Here is a 16,196-nt window from a genome sequence, read left to right on the forward strand (position 1 = left end):
AAACAGTGCACTATCTGCTGTGTTTAAAATAGTATAAAAGGTATAAAAATGAGGCATTTTAAAGAATAAAAATATAAAAGTTAAATACTATATATAAATGTACAGGTATTAAGCAGAAAGTTTCTAAGTTTTCCAAATATGTCTCTGATCCTATGTTATTCAAGGCATAGAGTAGAAGTTAACATGGAGATTCCATTAAATTTCTTATAGTGCACCTGGTATTTATCCTCCAGATTAAGTGATATTTTATTTAGTCTGGCTGTCTCCTAGATTGGTATGACTATCATTTTTTTAATGTTTATCTACAATATGCACCTCTGGGTAGGAGAAGTGAAAATGAGTATGGTATGACTCCAGGCCTGAAAAAGCTAGAAATAGATTCTGATTAGGAAGACACAGGGTGCTATAGATAACATTTGTGTCTCTGAAAAATGCATATTGAATTCTAACTCCCAATGGGAGAGCATTTGGAGGTGGGGACTTTGGGAGGTGATTAGGCCATGAGGGATTAGGACTCAGAAATGGGATTAGTGCCCTTATAGAAGGGACCTCAGAGACCCTCTGAGGAAAGGTAGTAAATTATTGGTTTTGTATTATTCTGAAAGTGGTAAAAGTCCTAATTAAAGTGAAGTGTAGTAAGTCAATAATCTGTCCTGGAATCTCTAGGGTAAACAGCTGAGAACCACGTAAGAATGTATAACACAAAACCTAACAAAGGGAAAACATAAAGATAATAATAAAATGCACTATTTATGTAACAGAAGATCCCAGAACTTATCCATCTTATAATGTTTCTGCCCTTTGACCAACATCTCCCCATTTCCCTCAGCCCCCAGCCTGTGGTAATCACCACTCCACTTTGTTTCTAAGAGCTAAGCATTTTTAGATCCATATATAAGTGATACCATAGAGTACTTTTTAGATCCATATATAAGTGATACCATAGAGTACTTGCCTTTCTCTGCCTGACTTATTTTGCTTAGCATATACAACGGGTTATCCTTCACCCATGAAAAAGAAGGCAATCCTTCTATTAGTGACATGGACAGATCTTGAGGGCATTATATTAAAAAAATTGAAAAATCCAGGCCCACATGGATTTCCTGATTTATTTTTCCAAATATCAAAGTGAGAAGCAGTACCATCTTGACATAGCTATCTTAGAAAATAGAGAAATTCCTTTTAGGATACCAGCATAAGCTTGATATCAAAAACAGGTAAGGGCATTACAGGAAAGGAATATATCAGACATATCTCTCAGGAGTACAGATTAAAAAAAAAAACTCAACAAAAGATTAGCAAAACGAATCTACATTTTAAAAGATAGTATATGATGCCCTACTGGGATTTATTCCAGAAATGCAATGTTGACTTAATATTCAAAATCAATCAATATAACTCACATTGAGGAATAGGTCATCTGATTATCTCAATAGTCACAAAAAATCATTTGATAAAACTCAACCATAATGGAAATTTTCAGTAACCTAGGAATAGAAGGGAATTTCTAAAAAATATGACAAAGGGTATCCACAATAAAAATGTGGCAAACATTATACATCATTGGTGAAATAGTGAACACTTTCCCCCCTAAGGTTGGAAATACAACAATGATATCAAGTGTTACTACTTCTACTCAATCCATGACCTTGATCCTCTCTATCTGGGCCAATCAACTGAAATAAGCCATGAAGAAGAAATAAAAGCTGTAAAGATTGTAAAGGAAGAATAAAAACAATTTTTTTTTTTTTTTTTTTTTTTTTGCCATGTGGCATGCAGGATCTTAGTTCCCTGACCAGGGATCGAACCCTGGTACTGGGAGCGCGGAGTCTAGGCCATCGGACCGCAGGGAAGTCTCAAAACAAATTTATTTTAAATGACATGAATGTGTACAAAAAACTGACAAAATTGAAAAACTATAAAAATTGATGCTAATTTGTCAAGGTTTTTACTGATAAAGATCAACATAAAATCAACTCTATGTACTAGCAACAAATTTGAAATAAAATTTTTAAAATAGCTTTTCAAGTAGCATGAAAATATCAACTATTTAGGAATAAACCTAACAAAATATGTACAAGGCTGCTCTCCATACTGTAAATATAAGAAACATTGTTGAAAGAAGTTAATGAATAACTAAATAATTGGAGTGATATATCATGATCTTGGATTGGAAGAAGTGTTTTTAAGTTGTCAGTTCTCCAGGAACTGATCATTTATTTGCCTACAACGTAATCCAAACTGAAATCTCAGGACTGCTTCCTCTGGAGTGGTGGGGGGCTCAGTGTGCTTGTGATTGGGGTGTTCTGTGTAGTGCAATGAGGAGCTGAATTAAACATGTATTTGGAAATAAAAAATACCTAGGATACTCACCACAGTATTAATGAAGGAGGACATAGCTGAAGAAAATTAAACTAATACACATGTGGTTACAGGATAAACCAATACTAATCTGGTCACATAAAACAATAATATGATCTATAGTAATAATAACCATTCATTACTGATAATAATATTACATCTCCATTGTCTGATTATGAAAACATTTTTAAGAAGAATAGTTGTCTCATATGTCTAAGATCTAGAGATATGGGTATTTTTTACATTAAAAACCTTATATATGTTTTGATTTAGCCTATAAGGAGTTAAATAGCAAGAAGTATTTATATTCACTCTGAGCACAGATCTTTGACGTGGAGATAGAATAAATCTATGTACACGAATTGATGTTGTTGGTAAGAATTTGTTGTGAATGAAATTAAGGATTCTCTATGCTTAAAATCAGCATGTTTGTATAGAAATCTTAGTGTTCTATCAGTTTTCAGCTTTCATGTGGGCTCGGGGAAAGGTTTTATCATCTAATTGTGTAGTTATTCTTCAAATTGTCATAAAAAGCTTCACTGTCTGCAGACAACGCAGGACCAAATCATGTTAAGAAATATTTTGCCTCCCAATCATTTAAAAGTGTATTTTTACGGCTGAGTAATATTCCATTGTATATATGTGCAACATCTTTTTTATCCATTCATCTGTTGATGGACACTTAGGTTGCTTCCAAGTCCTGGCTATTGTAAATAGAGCTGCAGTGAACACTGTGGGACATGACTCTTTTTGAATTATGGTTTTCTCAGGGTATATGCCCAGTAGTGGGATTGCTGGGTCATATTGTAATTCTATCTTTAGTTTTTTAAGGAATCTCCATACTGTTCTCCACAGTGGCTGTATCAATTTACATTCCCACCAACAGTGCAAGAAGGTTCCCTTTTCTCCACACCCTCTCCAGCATTTATTGTTTCTAGATTTTTTGATGATGGCCATTCTGATCAGTGTGAGATGATATCTCATTGTAGTTTTGATTTGCATTTCTCTAATGATTAGTGATGTTGAGCATCCTTTCATGTGTTTGTTGGCCATCTGTATGTCTTCTTTGGAGAAAAGTCTATGTAAGTCTTCTGCCCATTTTTGGATTGCGTTGTTTTTTTTGATATTGAGCTGCACGAGCTGCTTGTAAATTTTGGAGATTAATCCAAAGGTAAAATAGATAGCTGGTGGAAAGCAGCTGCATAGCACAGGGAGATCAGCTTGGTGCTTTGTGACCACCTAGAGGGGTGGGATAGGGAGGGTGGGAGGGAGACGCAACAAGGAGGAGATATGGGGATGTATGTATACATATAGCTGATTCACTTCATTATACAGCAGAAACTAACACAACATTGTAAAGCAGTTATACTCCAATAAATATGTTTAAAAAAAAGTGTATTTAGTTTGATTCATCACTGGTACGTATGGGTTCTACTTACACAGATATAAATTTAACCTTTTCTTAACCAATAAAGACTAATGATAAAAAGCATTTTTAAATGCAAAAAGTATCTGTAATTTACACACAATAGGATTTCTGCCTCCTATCTCTCCCTTTCCACCCTTCCCCTTTAAGGGGAAGTGCTTGATTTAATTCCCATGCAGTGCATTCCCCAGGAAGTGACAACTTTTTTTTTTAAATGGAACATTACTGTTAAATCTGTCTGATGTGGTCTGTTAGCATCTTCCTTTGTGTAAAAATTACAGAGTGTCACAGTGTCATGGCTTGGACGTTTTTACCCCTTCTAAAACAGTAAGGGAACACAATCACAAAGCATCCCCTATGTCATTTGAAGCATACAGAGAAGAAGCTGAGATCAAAACCATCAAAGAGAGTGGAAAAAAAATCTAAAGAAAATAAAGAGGCCACTGGTTAAGAGGCAAATTAGAACGAAAGTAGCAAAAGAAAGAAAGATTAGCCAAGAAAACACTAAGTGAAGATAAGATTTGGGGGCTAGACTCTTTGCAATAAATTTATTCCTTGCAATAAATAAAAGTCTGATTAACAAAATAATAGTTAACTTTGTCATCTGTTATTACTTACACTATGTATAGCCTAAGAAGACAACTGAAATTACATTATACTATACAATAAGGAAAACATATAGGCTGTGATCCTCAATAAATTCAAAAAATTACTTTAGTTAAATATTAACAGGGACCCTGACATGATCTTGGCTTTTAGACTGAGTGATAAATATGTGTATATGTCAGATTTAAAATAGCTTCTACGTAACAGCAGTATCTTAATTTTGATTATGAATGACAACAATGCCTTACAAAGCATATGCTATTTATGATAAAATTTTACATGATGCTGAGGAAAAGTGAAATCTTATTCAATAGATTATAAAGGAAGCTTTATGCATGAAAAGAGATGAAAGAATGAAAAAGGATGATACTTGCTATAATCATAAAGAATAAAACCACCACAGATATCACATCCTCAGTCAGGGGAGTGGTAGTGAGGTGATTTAATATCAAATGGACAAAAGAAGGCAATTCCTGAAAGTTCGCACTAAGGACTGGATGTAATGTATAATTTTTCTTTTAAAGATGAGTGGAATTTACATTTCTATGGAACCAGAAAAGACTTCCAAACTGCTCACTGAAGTATAAATGTCTCTTTCTCTCTGTCTCTCTCATGTCTGTAGTAATGGAATGAAAAATTATCAGTGGTCCATGTCTCATAAGCTTCTGATTGTTCCAACAAACGTGGCATACAGAGGGCACAGACACCTGAAATGCGCAAATAGTAATTCTAGCGATGTTGTTGAGTGAAGAGATTTTAATGGGATGTTGAACTGCATTAGATTTATAGTAATTTCTTAAAGAGTAACTTCACATCATTAATATCAGAAGTGTCTATATTTTAAATTAACCAGATAGCTTCCCTATCTGTATACTAAAATTTTCTACTGTTCTTCATGTATATTTTATTATATTTTCTTCATTTAATTAGGTACTGGTTAACTACATCTAGGTAACCAGCTCTATTACTATAAAGGGAATAAACAATTCTCGTCCTGCCCATACACTTCTTGGAATGTGATCCGGTCAGGCTCGGTCCTAATTCCATGCCTCACTCAAGGAATTTTCCTTATCGGAATGAATCATCCTGGAAGTGATACTTCCAGATTGGTTTTCACGAAATTGTGGTTTTCATCACTACGACCATCGGTAAAATATTTCCATGCAAGTTTAGCTTATTCTTTAGGAAACCTAGTAAGTCATTCCTTTCCCAAGACTCCCAGTACATTTGCCTTCAATAACCTCCTCTTCTTCTGCTTAAGGAACAGACTTGTTTTCAGATGTCAGGGAATTGTCTTTTCCTTCAAACTATAACGTATATAAGTTCGTTTTCTGAAAAATCATAAATCATCAGATCTCTTTAAAATTGCATGTTTTTCCTTTCTTCAATATAAAAGTTTATATGAAATACCTCGGTACCTGAGTAAACAGACAGAATGATTGTAAAGGATACTGTGTCCACTAAAACCTATACACTAAGTATTCATTTGTAAAAATCACAGAGCTGATAATTATATTAATCAGAGTTTGCATTTATACAAGTGAATACCAACAGATAATTTTGTGAACACTGTTCTAAAATTTTGATGGTTTACTTTATATATGTTATAATAGGTTTTAAATGAGTTTAACTATGATTTTTTTTTTTTTTTTTTTTTTTGCGGTACGCGGGCCTCTCACTATTGTGGCCTCTCCTGTTGCGGAGCACAGGCTCCGGACACACAGGCTCAGTGGCCATGGCTCACGGGCCCAGCCGCTCCGCAGCATGTGGGATCTCCCGGACCGGGGCACAAACCCGCATCCCCTGCATCGGCAGGTGGACTCTCAACCACTGCGCCACCAGGGAAGCCCAACTATGATTATTTTTAATGTAATTATCGTTTCAATTTTTCTTTTGAATTGCTTTTACTTTTAGCTCCTCTTGAAATGCCATTGATTTTTATGAGAATATGATTTTGTTAGAATTTTTAGGCGTTTGTATTTTATAGATTTGGATGGGGCCAATGGAAGAAAAATAGGCACCAAGTTCATATTTTGGGGTTAAATAAGTGTGAGATGGCCTGAAAACTTATACATACATAATTACTTAGTTCTCACTAATGGCCTCTTTCTTTAGGCTATGTAGAAGATTACTACATAAATATTACAGATAAATATTTCAAAGTATAAAATCCCCATTGAATTTAATAATTGGGAGAACTAGTACTGCGTATAAGGACGAAAAAAGAGCTAACTTGTCTCTGATAGTCTGGTTCACCCAGATATCACTGCTTTGTCATCACCCTTACAATTATAGTATGAAAAATTAGGGTTTTCTCCAAATCTTTAAGCATTATAAATAAAAGATATTGAAGTGAGGTGAAGAACAAAGAATCCATTTGTAATTTACAAAGTATCAAAAGACTTGGGGTTTCTGTTTCTATTCCTGTATTTATAAAACATGTAATTGTGTCCCAAATTTTCTCTCAAGAAATGTCACTTTCTTCATATTCAGATTGGAAATTTTATCTTTCAGGGCTACTGTTATGTTTTTATGAGTAAAATATATAAAAAACCTGAAAGCAGTAAAGACTTCTTAATACAAAGGAGATGTGATATTCTTATGGATGTCAGTTTTATATGTTAGCAGCAATTGAAAATCCTGGAACTTTGGGGGGCAGGTTTGTTTTCTGAACGTTTTCAATAACTCACTAAACTCCCATTACTCCATTTGTTATGGTGGAGGGGAGTGGACGCTGTTCTAGTTTCAGCTTTCAGCATCATTCATAAGATGCTCTCCTCCCCCATCCCCTTCTCCTCCTTTTCTCCTTCTCCTTCTCTTTCTTTCTTCTTATGGTTCTTGTCTGTTGTTTTTACCTGAATTTTATGTCTTAGCTTTAAACTTTAATTCATAATGTTTGTTAAGAATAAGATGAGTCTCCCTCTTCTTTTTCCTCATTGCCACAGCATCTGCTTTCAACAAAATTACACACACACACACACACACACACACACACACACAAACACACAGCATGCATATGTTGTTATTTCCCATTCTTTTTTTTTTTTTTTTAAAATTAGGGCTTCCCTGGTAGCGCAGTGGTTGAGAATCTGCCTGCCAATGCAGGGGACACAGGTTTGAGCCCTGGTCTGGGAAGATCCCACATGCGACAGTGAGAGGCCCGCACATCGCGATGAAGAGTGGCCACCACTGGCCGCAACTAGAGAAAGCCCTCACACAGAAATGATGACCCAACACAGCCAAAAAAATTAATTAATTAATTGAAAAAACAAACAAACATTTAGTTTATATTGAGGTATAGTTGATTTACAACGTTGTGTTAGTTTTAGGTGTACAGCAAAATGATTCAGCCATACATATACATACATGTACCTATTCTTTTTCAGATTATTCTGTATAAGTTTATTACAGAATATTGAGTATTGGATGCCACAATTCGGAGTTGGATGACAAATATCTAGGTTCTGAGATTTACATCCAACTTTTCCTCCTAAGAAGCTGTGTAATTCGGGTGGAATCTTTCACATTTTCACCCTCAGTGGCCTCATTTACAAAGAGAAGAGGTGTGGCTAAATAGTTTTATTCTATCTAATACTGTACACCACCAAATCATTCAGTGATTGTTTTTAAATCATCATACATCATCAGATATTTCATTCAGCTTTAAAGCTGACATGCAAATATTACCTGAAGCTTGAGTACTTTGCAATAATAATTGCTTGAAAGCAATTATCAATAATCTCAAAGGAAAAACTACATAACTTAGTCATACCTCCAATCTTCTAGAAGAAATGAAGGTTCATTGCGTAGGAAGGGCAACAAGATGTTTGAGGGCAGACTGAGGGGCTGGTGAGATTTAAGAGACACTTGTTGCCTGACTAAAATATAACTAATGCTAAGAAGGCAAGGACAAACTAGATTAAAATGTACAAAGTTCCGTAACACAACTGGCCACAAAAGGATGTAGACTGCTGTTTTTGTTATGAAAATCTACAGAAAATAGAGCTCCAGCTCATACTGAGTTAAAGAAGACACTATTGTATGACACAATACACATTAAAAGTTTCCTTATAAAAGTTAGAATTCATACTGTTTCAATTAAAATTGTGTCTATTCCTCCAACTCATGAAATTTACTCTCTCCAGGCCTGCAGAGTTTCCAGGTCATGGAAACAACCTAAATGTCCATCAACAGATGAATGGATAAAGAAGATGCGGTGCGTATGCCACGATGGAATACTACTCAGCCATAAAAAGGAACGAAATTTGGCCATTTGTAGAGACGTGGATGGACCTAGAGTCTGTCATACAGAGTGAAGTAAGTCAGAAAGAGAAAAACAAATATCATATATTAACGCATGTATGTGGAATCTAGGAAAATGGTACAGATGAACCTATTTCCAGGGCAGGAATAGAGACGCAGCTGTAGAGAACGGATGTGTGGACACAGGGAGGGAAGGGGAGGGTTGGATGCACTGGGAGATTAGGTTTGACATAAATACACTACCATGTGTAAAACAGATAGCTAGTGGGAACCTGCTGTAGAGCCCAGGGAGCTCATCTTGGTGCTCTGTGGTGACCTAGAAGGAGGTGGGAGGGAGGTCCAAGAGGGAGGGGATATATGTATACATAGAGCTGATTCACTTCATTGTACAGCAGAAACTAACACAACATGGTAAAGCAATTATACTCCAATAAAAAAAAAAAAAGTACTCTCTCCAGTTAAAGCAAACTGATCCCAAAGCAGAGATGAAAGAGTGGGTCCCTAGACCTTCAGAGGCAAGAGTCTTCTTTCTCAAATAAGGCAGATAAAATAAGTAAGGATAATCCATTATAAAGAGCCAAATGGAGGAGTGAAATTTGGGACTAAATAAGCTGAATCCTAGGAAAGGAACCCAAGGCTGTCCTGTATGATTTAGATGAGAAAGCAAGGACTTCTCATCTAATAATAATCATCTTCTCTTCTTATCCAATAATATGATCTTCTTATTAAAATCCTAAGTTATAAGATGACTATCCATGAACTACAGCAGTGATTACTGAGAGGTCTGGAGAAGAGGTAAATCTCCTGACAAAAGTATCCCAGGCATCGTTGAAAGGAGGGATTCTCGTATCTCTCGTGAGAGCTGTTGAACTACATCCCCACCCACGTTCTGAGATTTAGTTGTGCAGAGACTGGGGGAGTCTGACCCCATGGCTCTCAGGTCTATACTCAGTAACTCAGGGCCAGAAGGTTGTCTCTGTCACATAGGCCTTTTTGAGAGTGATTCTTTGCCAGGTGTGTGCCAGTCTTAAGGAGCGTCTCGAGTCATTTTAAACAACGAGGTTTGAGGATGTTAAAAAAAAATTAGGCTTTGGAGATGTCATTCAATTCCAAAATTATCACATATGTTCCTTCTAAAACAATTATTGTCAATTAAGAAAAAAATGTAGTATGAGAAAAATACTTCTTTTATATTGCCACTTAGGAAGCTAAATTGTGGTAACTACCAGATAACACAGAATAGGAAAATAATAATTAAATCACTATGATGTTTTCACATGTGAGGAGGAAATGATCCTTCAAGGAGAAACTCATTATAGAAGGTCACTTGGAGTGCAGTGTGAAGACAACTGAAGAATGATGATGAGGGGCTAATCACCACCCCACGGCATGATGGGAGAACGAGTGTATCAAAGGACACAGCGAAACTCGGAGGACAGAAGTCTTAGCCTGTATTCATAACGCATCTTATTCTTTCATCAACCTAATTTTGATTTTCCAATTTTAACCAGTGGTTGAAAGAAAAAGCATGGAGAACAATAAAACCACACACCTACGGAAGCATTCGTTTTTTTCAAAGCATGCTGTACATGGCAATATTTTTTACATAAATATGATGATTTAAACATTCATGAAGGACAACCATAGGGCCATTACAAGATAGCTATAGCCTCTACCAAGTTACTCCCCCTCAGATGGTGACTAGAATAGAGAAAAGAGAAAAATGCAAATAGGAATTGGAGTTGGCTTTTAATTATTGCTGATACAGCTCTGGACTTTTATCACTTCACCCATTAATGTTAGAAGGACTATTAACATCTGTATGAGTTCTAGATCTCATTCAGCTAACCTTTGAATTACAACTTGCTGTCCAAAATCACAAGCCTCTAAGAATGTTCTGACCAGAAGTTTTCATAAGTTGATTCATTTCACAAATATTGATTACAAACCTGTTATGTCCTGAGAGCTGTAATAGGACACAGAAAACATACACGGTTCCAGCCCTCACAGAAACTACAACCAGGACACGGGTTAAGGTAAGGTATTCAGGTATCATGAAGAGTCTACTTAAATAATGCTTCCCTCTTCTAAATTTGTTTTCCTTTAAAAAAATGCAATTCTCTCAAGCTTCATTACCAACAGTAAGCAGCAGAATAATTCAGAATCTCGTTCTCTTTTCTCCCTCAATTGTGACCTCATTTCTGGGCCCTGACAGCAAAATCCATGTGCTCTTCTAAGATTGGATCAGGCATTTCTACCCTGCCTGCAGGTTCAGGAATGCTGATCCTTCTGTTTTTGTTACAGGTGTTCATTCCCCAAGGTTCCAGAAGCTTCTATATATGTCTCAGCACTCACTGGCACCATCAGGAGTTTCCACAGGCAGAGGGGCCTCCCTTCCATCTCCTAGCACCCACTCAGAGACCCTTGTAGGTTTATTCAAGAGCAGTTACCACCCTACCTTTTCCAGGAAAAAAAGGCAATCTAAGAACAAGCACTAGAATAACTCGGTGTTGAAGGTTTTGTAAGCATTTCTCCCTTTGTTATTACTGTACTAATTATTTCTTAGGTTAGTAAGACATCCTTATAATACTACGTGGCAATTTTGTTGTACGTTATAATGCGTACGTGTATCCACAGATATGGGTAGTGATATATAAAACATTATCTATTTTGTAGATCTTCTCAGGCCACCAGTCAGGTATTTGCTCAGTAAAATGGTTTTAATTAAGGTCCCAGTCAGAAGTGTCGAAGCCCAGGTACTGTGAGAATATATTCAGCATGAGGCTGTTAGCTGTGGCCAGTAGCCCTGGACTCATGCGCTCGGGGCCAGGGAGACCTGAGGGAATGTTCTGAGTTCTGGCAGGTTTTCTTCCAAAGAGCAAGGTGGCATTTATCCCTCTGCCATTTTGCACTCAGAAAATGTAAGGTCTTCTTAATTAAGAGAAAAGAATGAAGTATCCTCCAAACTTCATCACGTGATCAGCTTGGGACTGACATATACACACTACTATGTATAAAATAGATAAGCAAGAATGACCTACTGTATAGCACAGGGAACTCTACTCAATATCTTGTAATAACCTAGAGTGGAAGAGAATGTAAAAAAAGAATACATATATATATATAAAACGGAATCACTTTGCTGTACACCTGAAACTAACATGACATTGTAAATCAACTGTATTTCAATAAAATTTTTTTTAAAAAAGAATATGCACAAAATGGGCTTCCCTGGTGGCACAGTGGTTAAGAATCCACCTGCCAATGCAGGGGACATGGGTTCGAGCCCTGGCCTGGGAAGATCCCACGTGCCACGGAGCAACTAAGCCCGTGAGTCACAACTACTGAGCCTGCGCTCTAGAGCCCGCGAGCCACAACTACTGAACTCGTGCCACAACTACTGAAGCCCGCGCGCCTAGAGCCCGTGCTCCGCAACATGAGAAGCCATCGCAACGAGAAGCGCATACACCACAACGAACAGTAGCCCCCGCTCGCTGCAACTAGAGAAAGCCCGCATGTGGCAACGAAGATGCAACACAGCCAAAAATAGATAAATTAATTAATTAAAAAAGAAAAGAATATGCATTCTGACATAAAAGGACGGAACAAGAAAGTGAGATAAGCTTTATCTGAGATAAGCTTTATCGGAAGGCAATGGTGGGGCTAAAGAGACACTGCTCCACACCTGGTACACTGACTCCCCAGGGCAGCCAGCCTGGTGGGGCCCAGGCTCTGCTGTGTAGCCAGCATCTCCTGGATAAACTCAGCGACAGGAAGAAACAGCCTTGGAGGATGTCCTGCCCAGTGTCCTGCCGCTCCCCACATGTGCAGGTGCTGGCACACCCACATACCTGGCCTCCATCCAACTTGCAGCTGCATCTGTTGAGATCTGAGTGCTTCGAAATGTCTCTAATGATTGTCAAGGCCAATCCACCCAGCCCTCATGTCCTCGGGCAAATCACAAACTCTCTATCCACGACTCCGGGTTCCTCTCCCCTCTAGCGCACCACCCCTCTTCCATTCTGAATTATTGTTCTTATTAGATCTCCCACGTCAGAATAAAATAATTCCCTACATCCTCGTTCTCTTCACCATGCCCTCAAACGAAACCTGCTTGTCCCCTGAATACGTAGCTTTACTTACAGGTCTTTGAGGCAGACGCTGAGCTTCCTTTCAAGCTTTGGAAGCTTCCTTTCAAGCTTTTCTCACAACAGGAAGATGTGAAAAGCGATCTCCCCACACCTTGTATATCATCTGCTACCACCCATACAATTTAGCTGTAAAACCCTCTTCTTAGCCTTACTGTGTCATCTTGTGATTTTATCTTTACTTCCCCTTAATTCAATAGATATTTTCATACACAACACAGAGTTGCCCAGCCTACAAAGTCCTACCATTATCCTTTGTGATTTCATCTTCTACCCAGAAAGCCATCCAAGTGTACTGTTCTCTCCAAATGACCTTCTTATACTATCTCGGTCATCAGCTCACGGTCACACGTTGGCACTGCCATGAGCCCAAACGGATCCAACACTGAACTCACCAGAAAAGTACTCCTATCCTTCTGGCTTGGAGTTACTTACTTATTTCCTTTATACCTGTCCTTGTACCCCATTCAGACTCTCAGTCCCCTGACATTCTTTTTGTCCTATTGTCCATCATTTGGATGAATATTTTCCCAGACTATCCTCTCAGAACCAAACTTCGATGGGTTCCTTTATCTGCCTTCTTCTTCCCTCTGCCCTGCTTATCAACGCTGGGAAAATCACATCCTACACCCTCTCCAGGTGTCTCAGGTGCAAAGCTGGGGGTCATTCTTGATCCCTCTTTTCCTTCACTTTCCACGTCTAGTTCACAAGACATTTGCATTGGCCCTATTTCCATTCTAATCCCCACATCTGTTGCTACATCTTCAACGTGCTGTATTATTGTTCACAAATAGCTGATGACCCTGTCTTGAGTAAGATTAAATTTCTTATCTTACTGGGACTTCCCTGGTGGCGCAGTGGTTGAGAGTCCGCCTGCCGAGGCAGGGGACACGGGTTCGTGCCCCGGTCCGGGAAGATCCCACGTGCCGCGGAGCGGCTGGGCCCGTGAGCCATGGCCGCTGGGCCTGCGCGTGCGGAGCCTGTGCTCCGCAACGGGAGAGGCCACAACAGTGAGAGGCCCACGTACCGCCAAAAAAAAAAAAAAAAAAATTTCTTATCTTATTAATGCTAGGCTTGTTGATGTGACTTGCCTCAGACAAAAGAAAGGGGGATGTGCAGGGAGCAGAACGGCACATGAGTTTTTGAAGAGTCTTTAAGAGCCAGTGCAGAATGTACTGTACTGTGTTCTCTGTTTTTACATGTCCACAGTGATCAAGACAGAGGCTCTTCTGTCAGCCTGAGTCTTAAAATACACATGATGTAGAAGAGAGCTGCTGTAGACCGAGGAGGGGCACTTAGAGTGGGCCACAAGGGAAGCTTCTCTGTTGAAAACCACTGAGATGTTTGGTGGTGTTCGCCCCACATCATAACGCATTTCTGACAAAATAACCTGGCTGTGGTCACTAGCATCTTTACTCTGAGCTTAATCTTCTCAGTGGTCTCCCTGAATCTTCTCTTGCTCCCATAGGGCTTATCCTTCAGATCCTTCACTCAGGACCTCGTAGGATCATATAAAAGCATACATCAGTTCACATCAATAGGAAAAGGTCTTACAACCTTCCAGTGACTTTCAGTTATACTTAAAATAAAACCCAAATCACTACGATGGTATACCAGGCTCTAGTCACTAGACTCCAGCCTACTTCTGAGAGCTCATCTCATTCCACTCCGCCCCCTGCACTCGAGCCACGGCAGGCTGATTCTTCTCCACTGAACACACCAAGCTAGTTTCCATCTCAGGGTTTCTGCACCTGCTATTCCATCAACAGAGAATACTCTTTCCTAAAATGATACCGTAAAAAAGTTAATAAACAGAAACCTCAATTCAATAGAGTCAGGAGACCAGCAGGGGGCGCTCTCATGCCCTGTGACCATAGCAGAGCCCAACAAGAAGTAAGACTCAGCTAAGAAAACTCATGGACTCTTGTCTACTATGGCCCTCCCAAATCCCCTTTCCTCCCTATAAAAGTGTTTTCCTTCCCTTGTTGTGCCGGTACGTGCATGTGCCTCTCCAAGGTTGCAGACCCCTCATTACAATTCTCTGCTGATCCCAAATATACCCATGTTTACTGGAGAAATACCTGGCTATTTGTTTCAGGTCAACAATATCATAGCTCTATGCTCCAAACCTCAGTTTCAAAGTCTTCTCTGTGAAGTACCTTCCCCTAACTGAAACAGTCCTCTCTCTACCTTGTTCTCTTCACTGCATTACCTTACGGTATTAGAACCTGAACGTATCTTTCCTCCACTATAATGTGAGCTCTTGAAGGGTAGGAATTCTGTCTGCCTTGAGGACTGCTGATTCCCCAGTGTCTGGAAACATGCTCCACTCACAGTAGACACCCAGTAAAGATCTGATGTCTGCTTACTGGCAGACACAGGGACATTTCCACCAACAACGAACGAGAGTTCCTGTTGCTCCGAATGTGTGCCACGTCTCACGTTGTCAGTGTTCTGACTTTTGCCCGAGCTAGTAGGTGTGTAGTGGTGTGAAGATGTATACTTTCTCACTGTTGTTAATTTGCGTTTCAAAGCATCTATCATTTTCCTTACATCAGCACCTATTACTTTCCTCCTTCCCCCTTGTTTTATTGGAAGAGTTTCCTCTTATCATACCATAGTTATAACTAATCTCTCCATCTATTCTTTTAATCCCACCTCCTTTCCTGCTTTCTTAGGGCATCTGTCCTATTGATTGTGTCACTGCCCAACACACACCTCCGTTTTTGGTCATTCTCTATTTCGTCTTTCCATTTGATATGCAGACTTGATCAAATCTCATCTTAAATTTAGAAAAGGAAGATGATCATACTAAGCGAAGTAAGTCAGAAAGAGAAAGACGTACCATATGATATCACTCACATGTGGCATCTAAAATATGGCACAAATGAACTTACCTACTTATCTTTGGAACAAAATCAGACTCACAGACATAGACATTACCAAGGGGGAGGGAGGGTGCAGGAGGGATGGAGTGGGAGGATGGGATTAGCAGATGCAAACTAGTACACATAGGATGGATAAACAATGGTCCTACTGTATAGCACAGGGAACTATATCCAATATCCTGTGATAAACCAGAATGGAAAAGAATATGAAAAAAAGAATATATATATATATACACATATATATATATATAAGTATAACTGAATCACTTTGCTGCACAGTAGAAATTAACACAGTGTAAATCAATTATACTTCAATAAAATAAAATTTAAAAATTATAAAAAGACTCACTCTCCCTTGAGTTCTCCTACCTTCCAAACCAACACCTGATTCCTCTCCTTCCACTTCTTTTGCACTCACACCTTAACACACTGCTCTCTGGCTTGTACTTTCCACATCCACTGAGCCTGTCTGCACCAGTGATATGAACAATTATCCCCAGGCTC

At 38.7% G+C, this 16,196-nt stretch overlaps 1 protein-coding gene across 2 annotated transcripts in view; it reads right to left on the reverse strand.

The window, feature by feature from the left end:
* GALNTL6 (polypeptide N-acetylgalactosaminyltransferase like 6) overlaps positions 1-16,196 on the reverse strand; it is a 1,143,433-nt gene that overhangs the window by 676,773 nt on the left and 450,464 nt on the right. Inside the window, exon 1 of one of the 2 annotated variants that reach the window (XM_060013625.1) lies at positions 12,508-12,573. The exons of the other annotated variant lie outside the window; for it this stretch is intronic. Coding sequence (XP_059869608.1) covers positions 12,508-12,535 — 28 coding nt within the window. The 5' untranslated portion in view covers positions 12,536-12,573. Of the gene's footprint in view, positions 1-12,507; positions 12,574-16,196 lie in introns of those variants that run through there. 2 annotated transcript variants of the gene reach the window in all.

Source organism: Delphinus delphis, chromosome 6 (assembly GCF_949987515.2).
Source record: "Delphinus delphis chromosome 6, mDelDel1.2, whole genome shotgun sequence".
Lineage (NCBI taxonomy): Eukaryota > Metazoa > Chordata > Mammalia > Artiodactyla > Delphinidae > Delphinus > Delphinus delphis.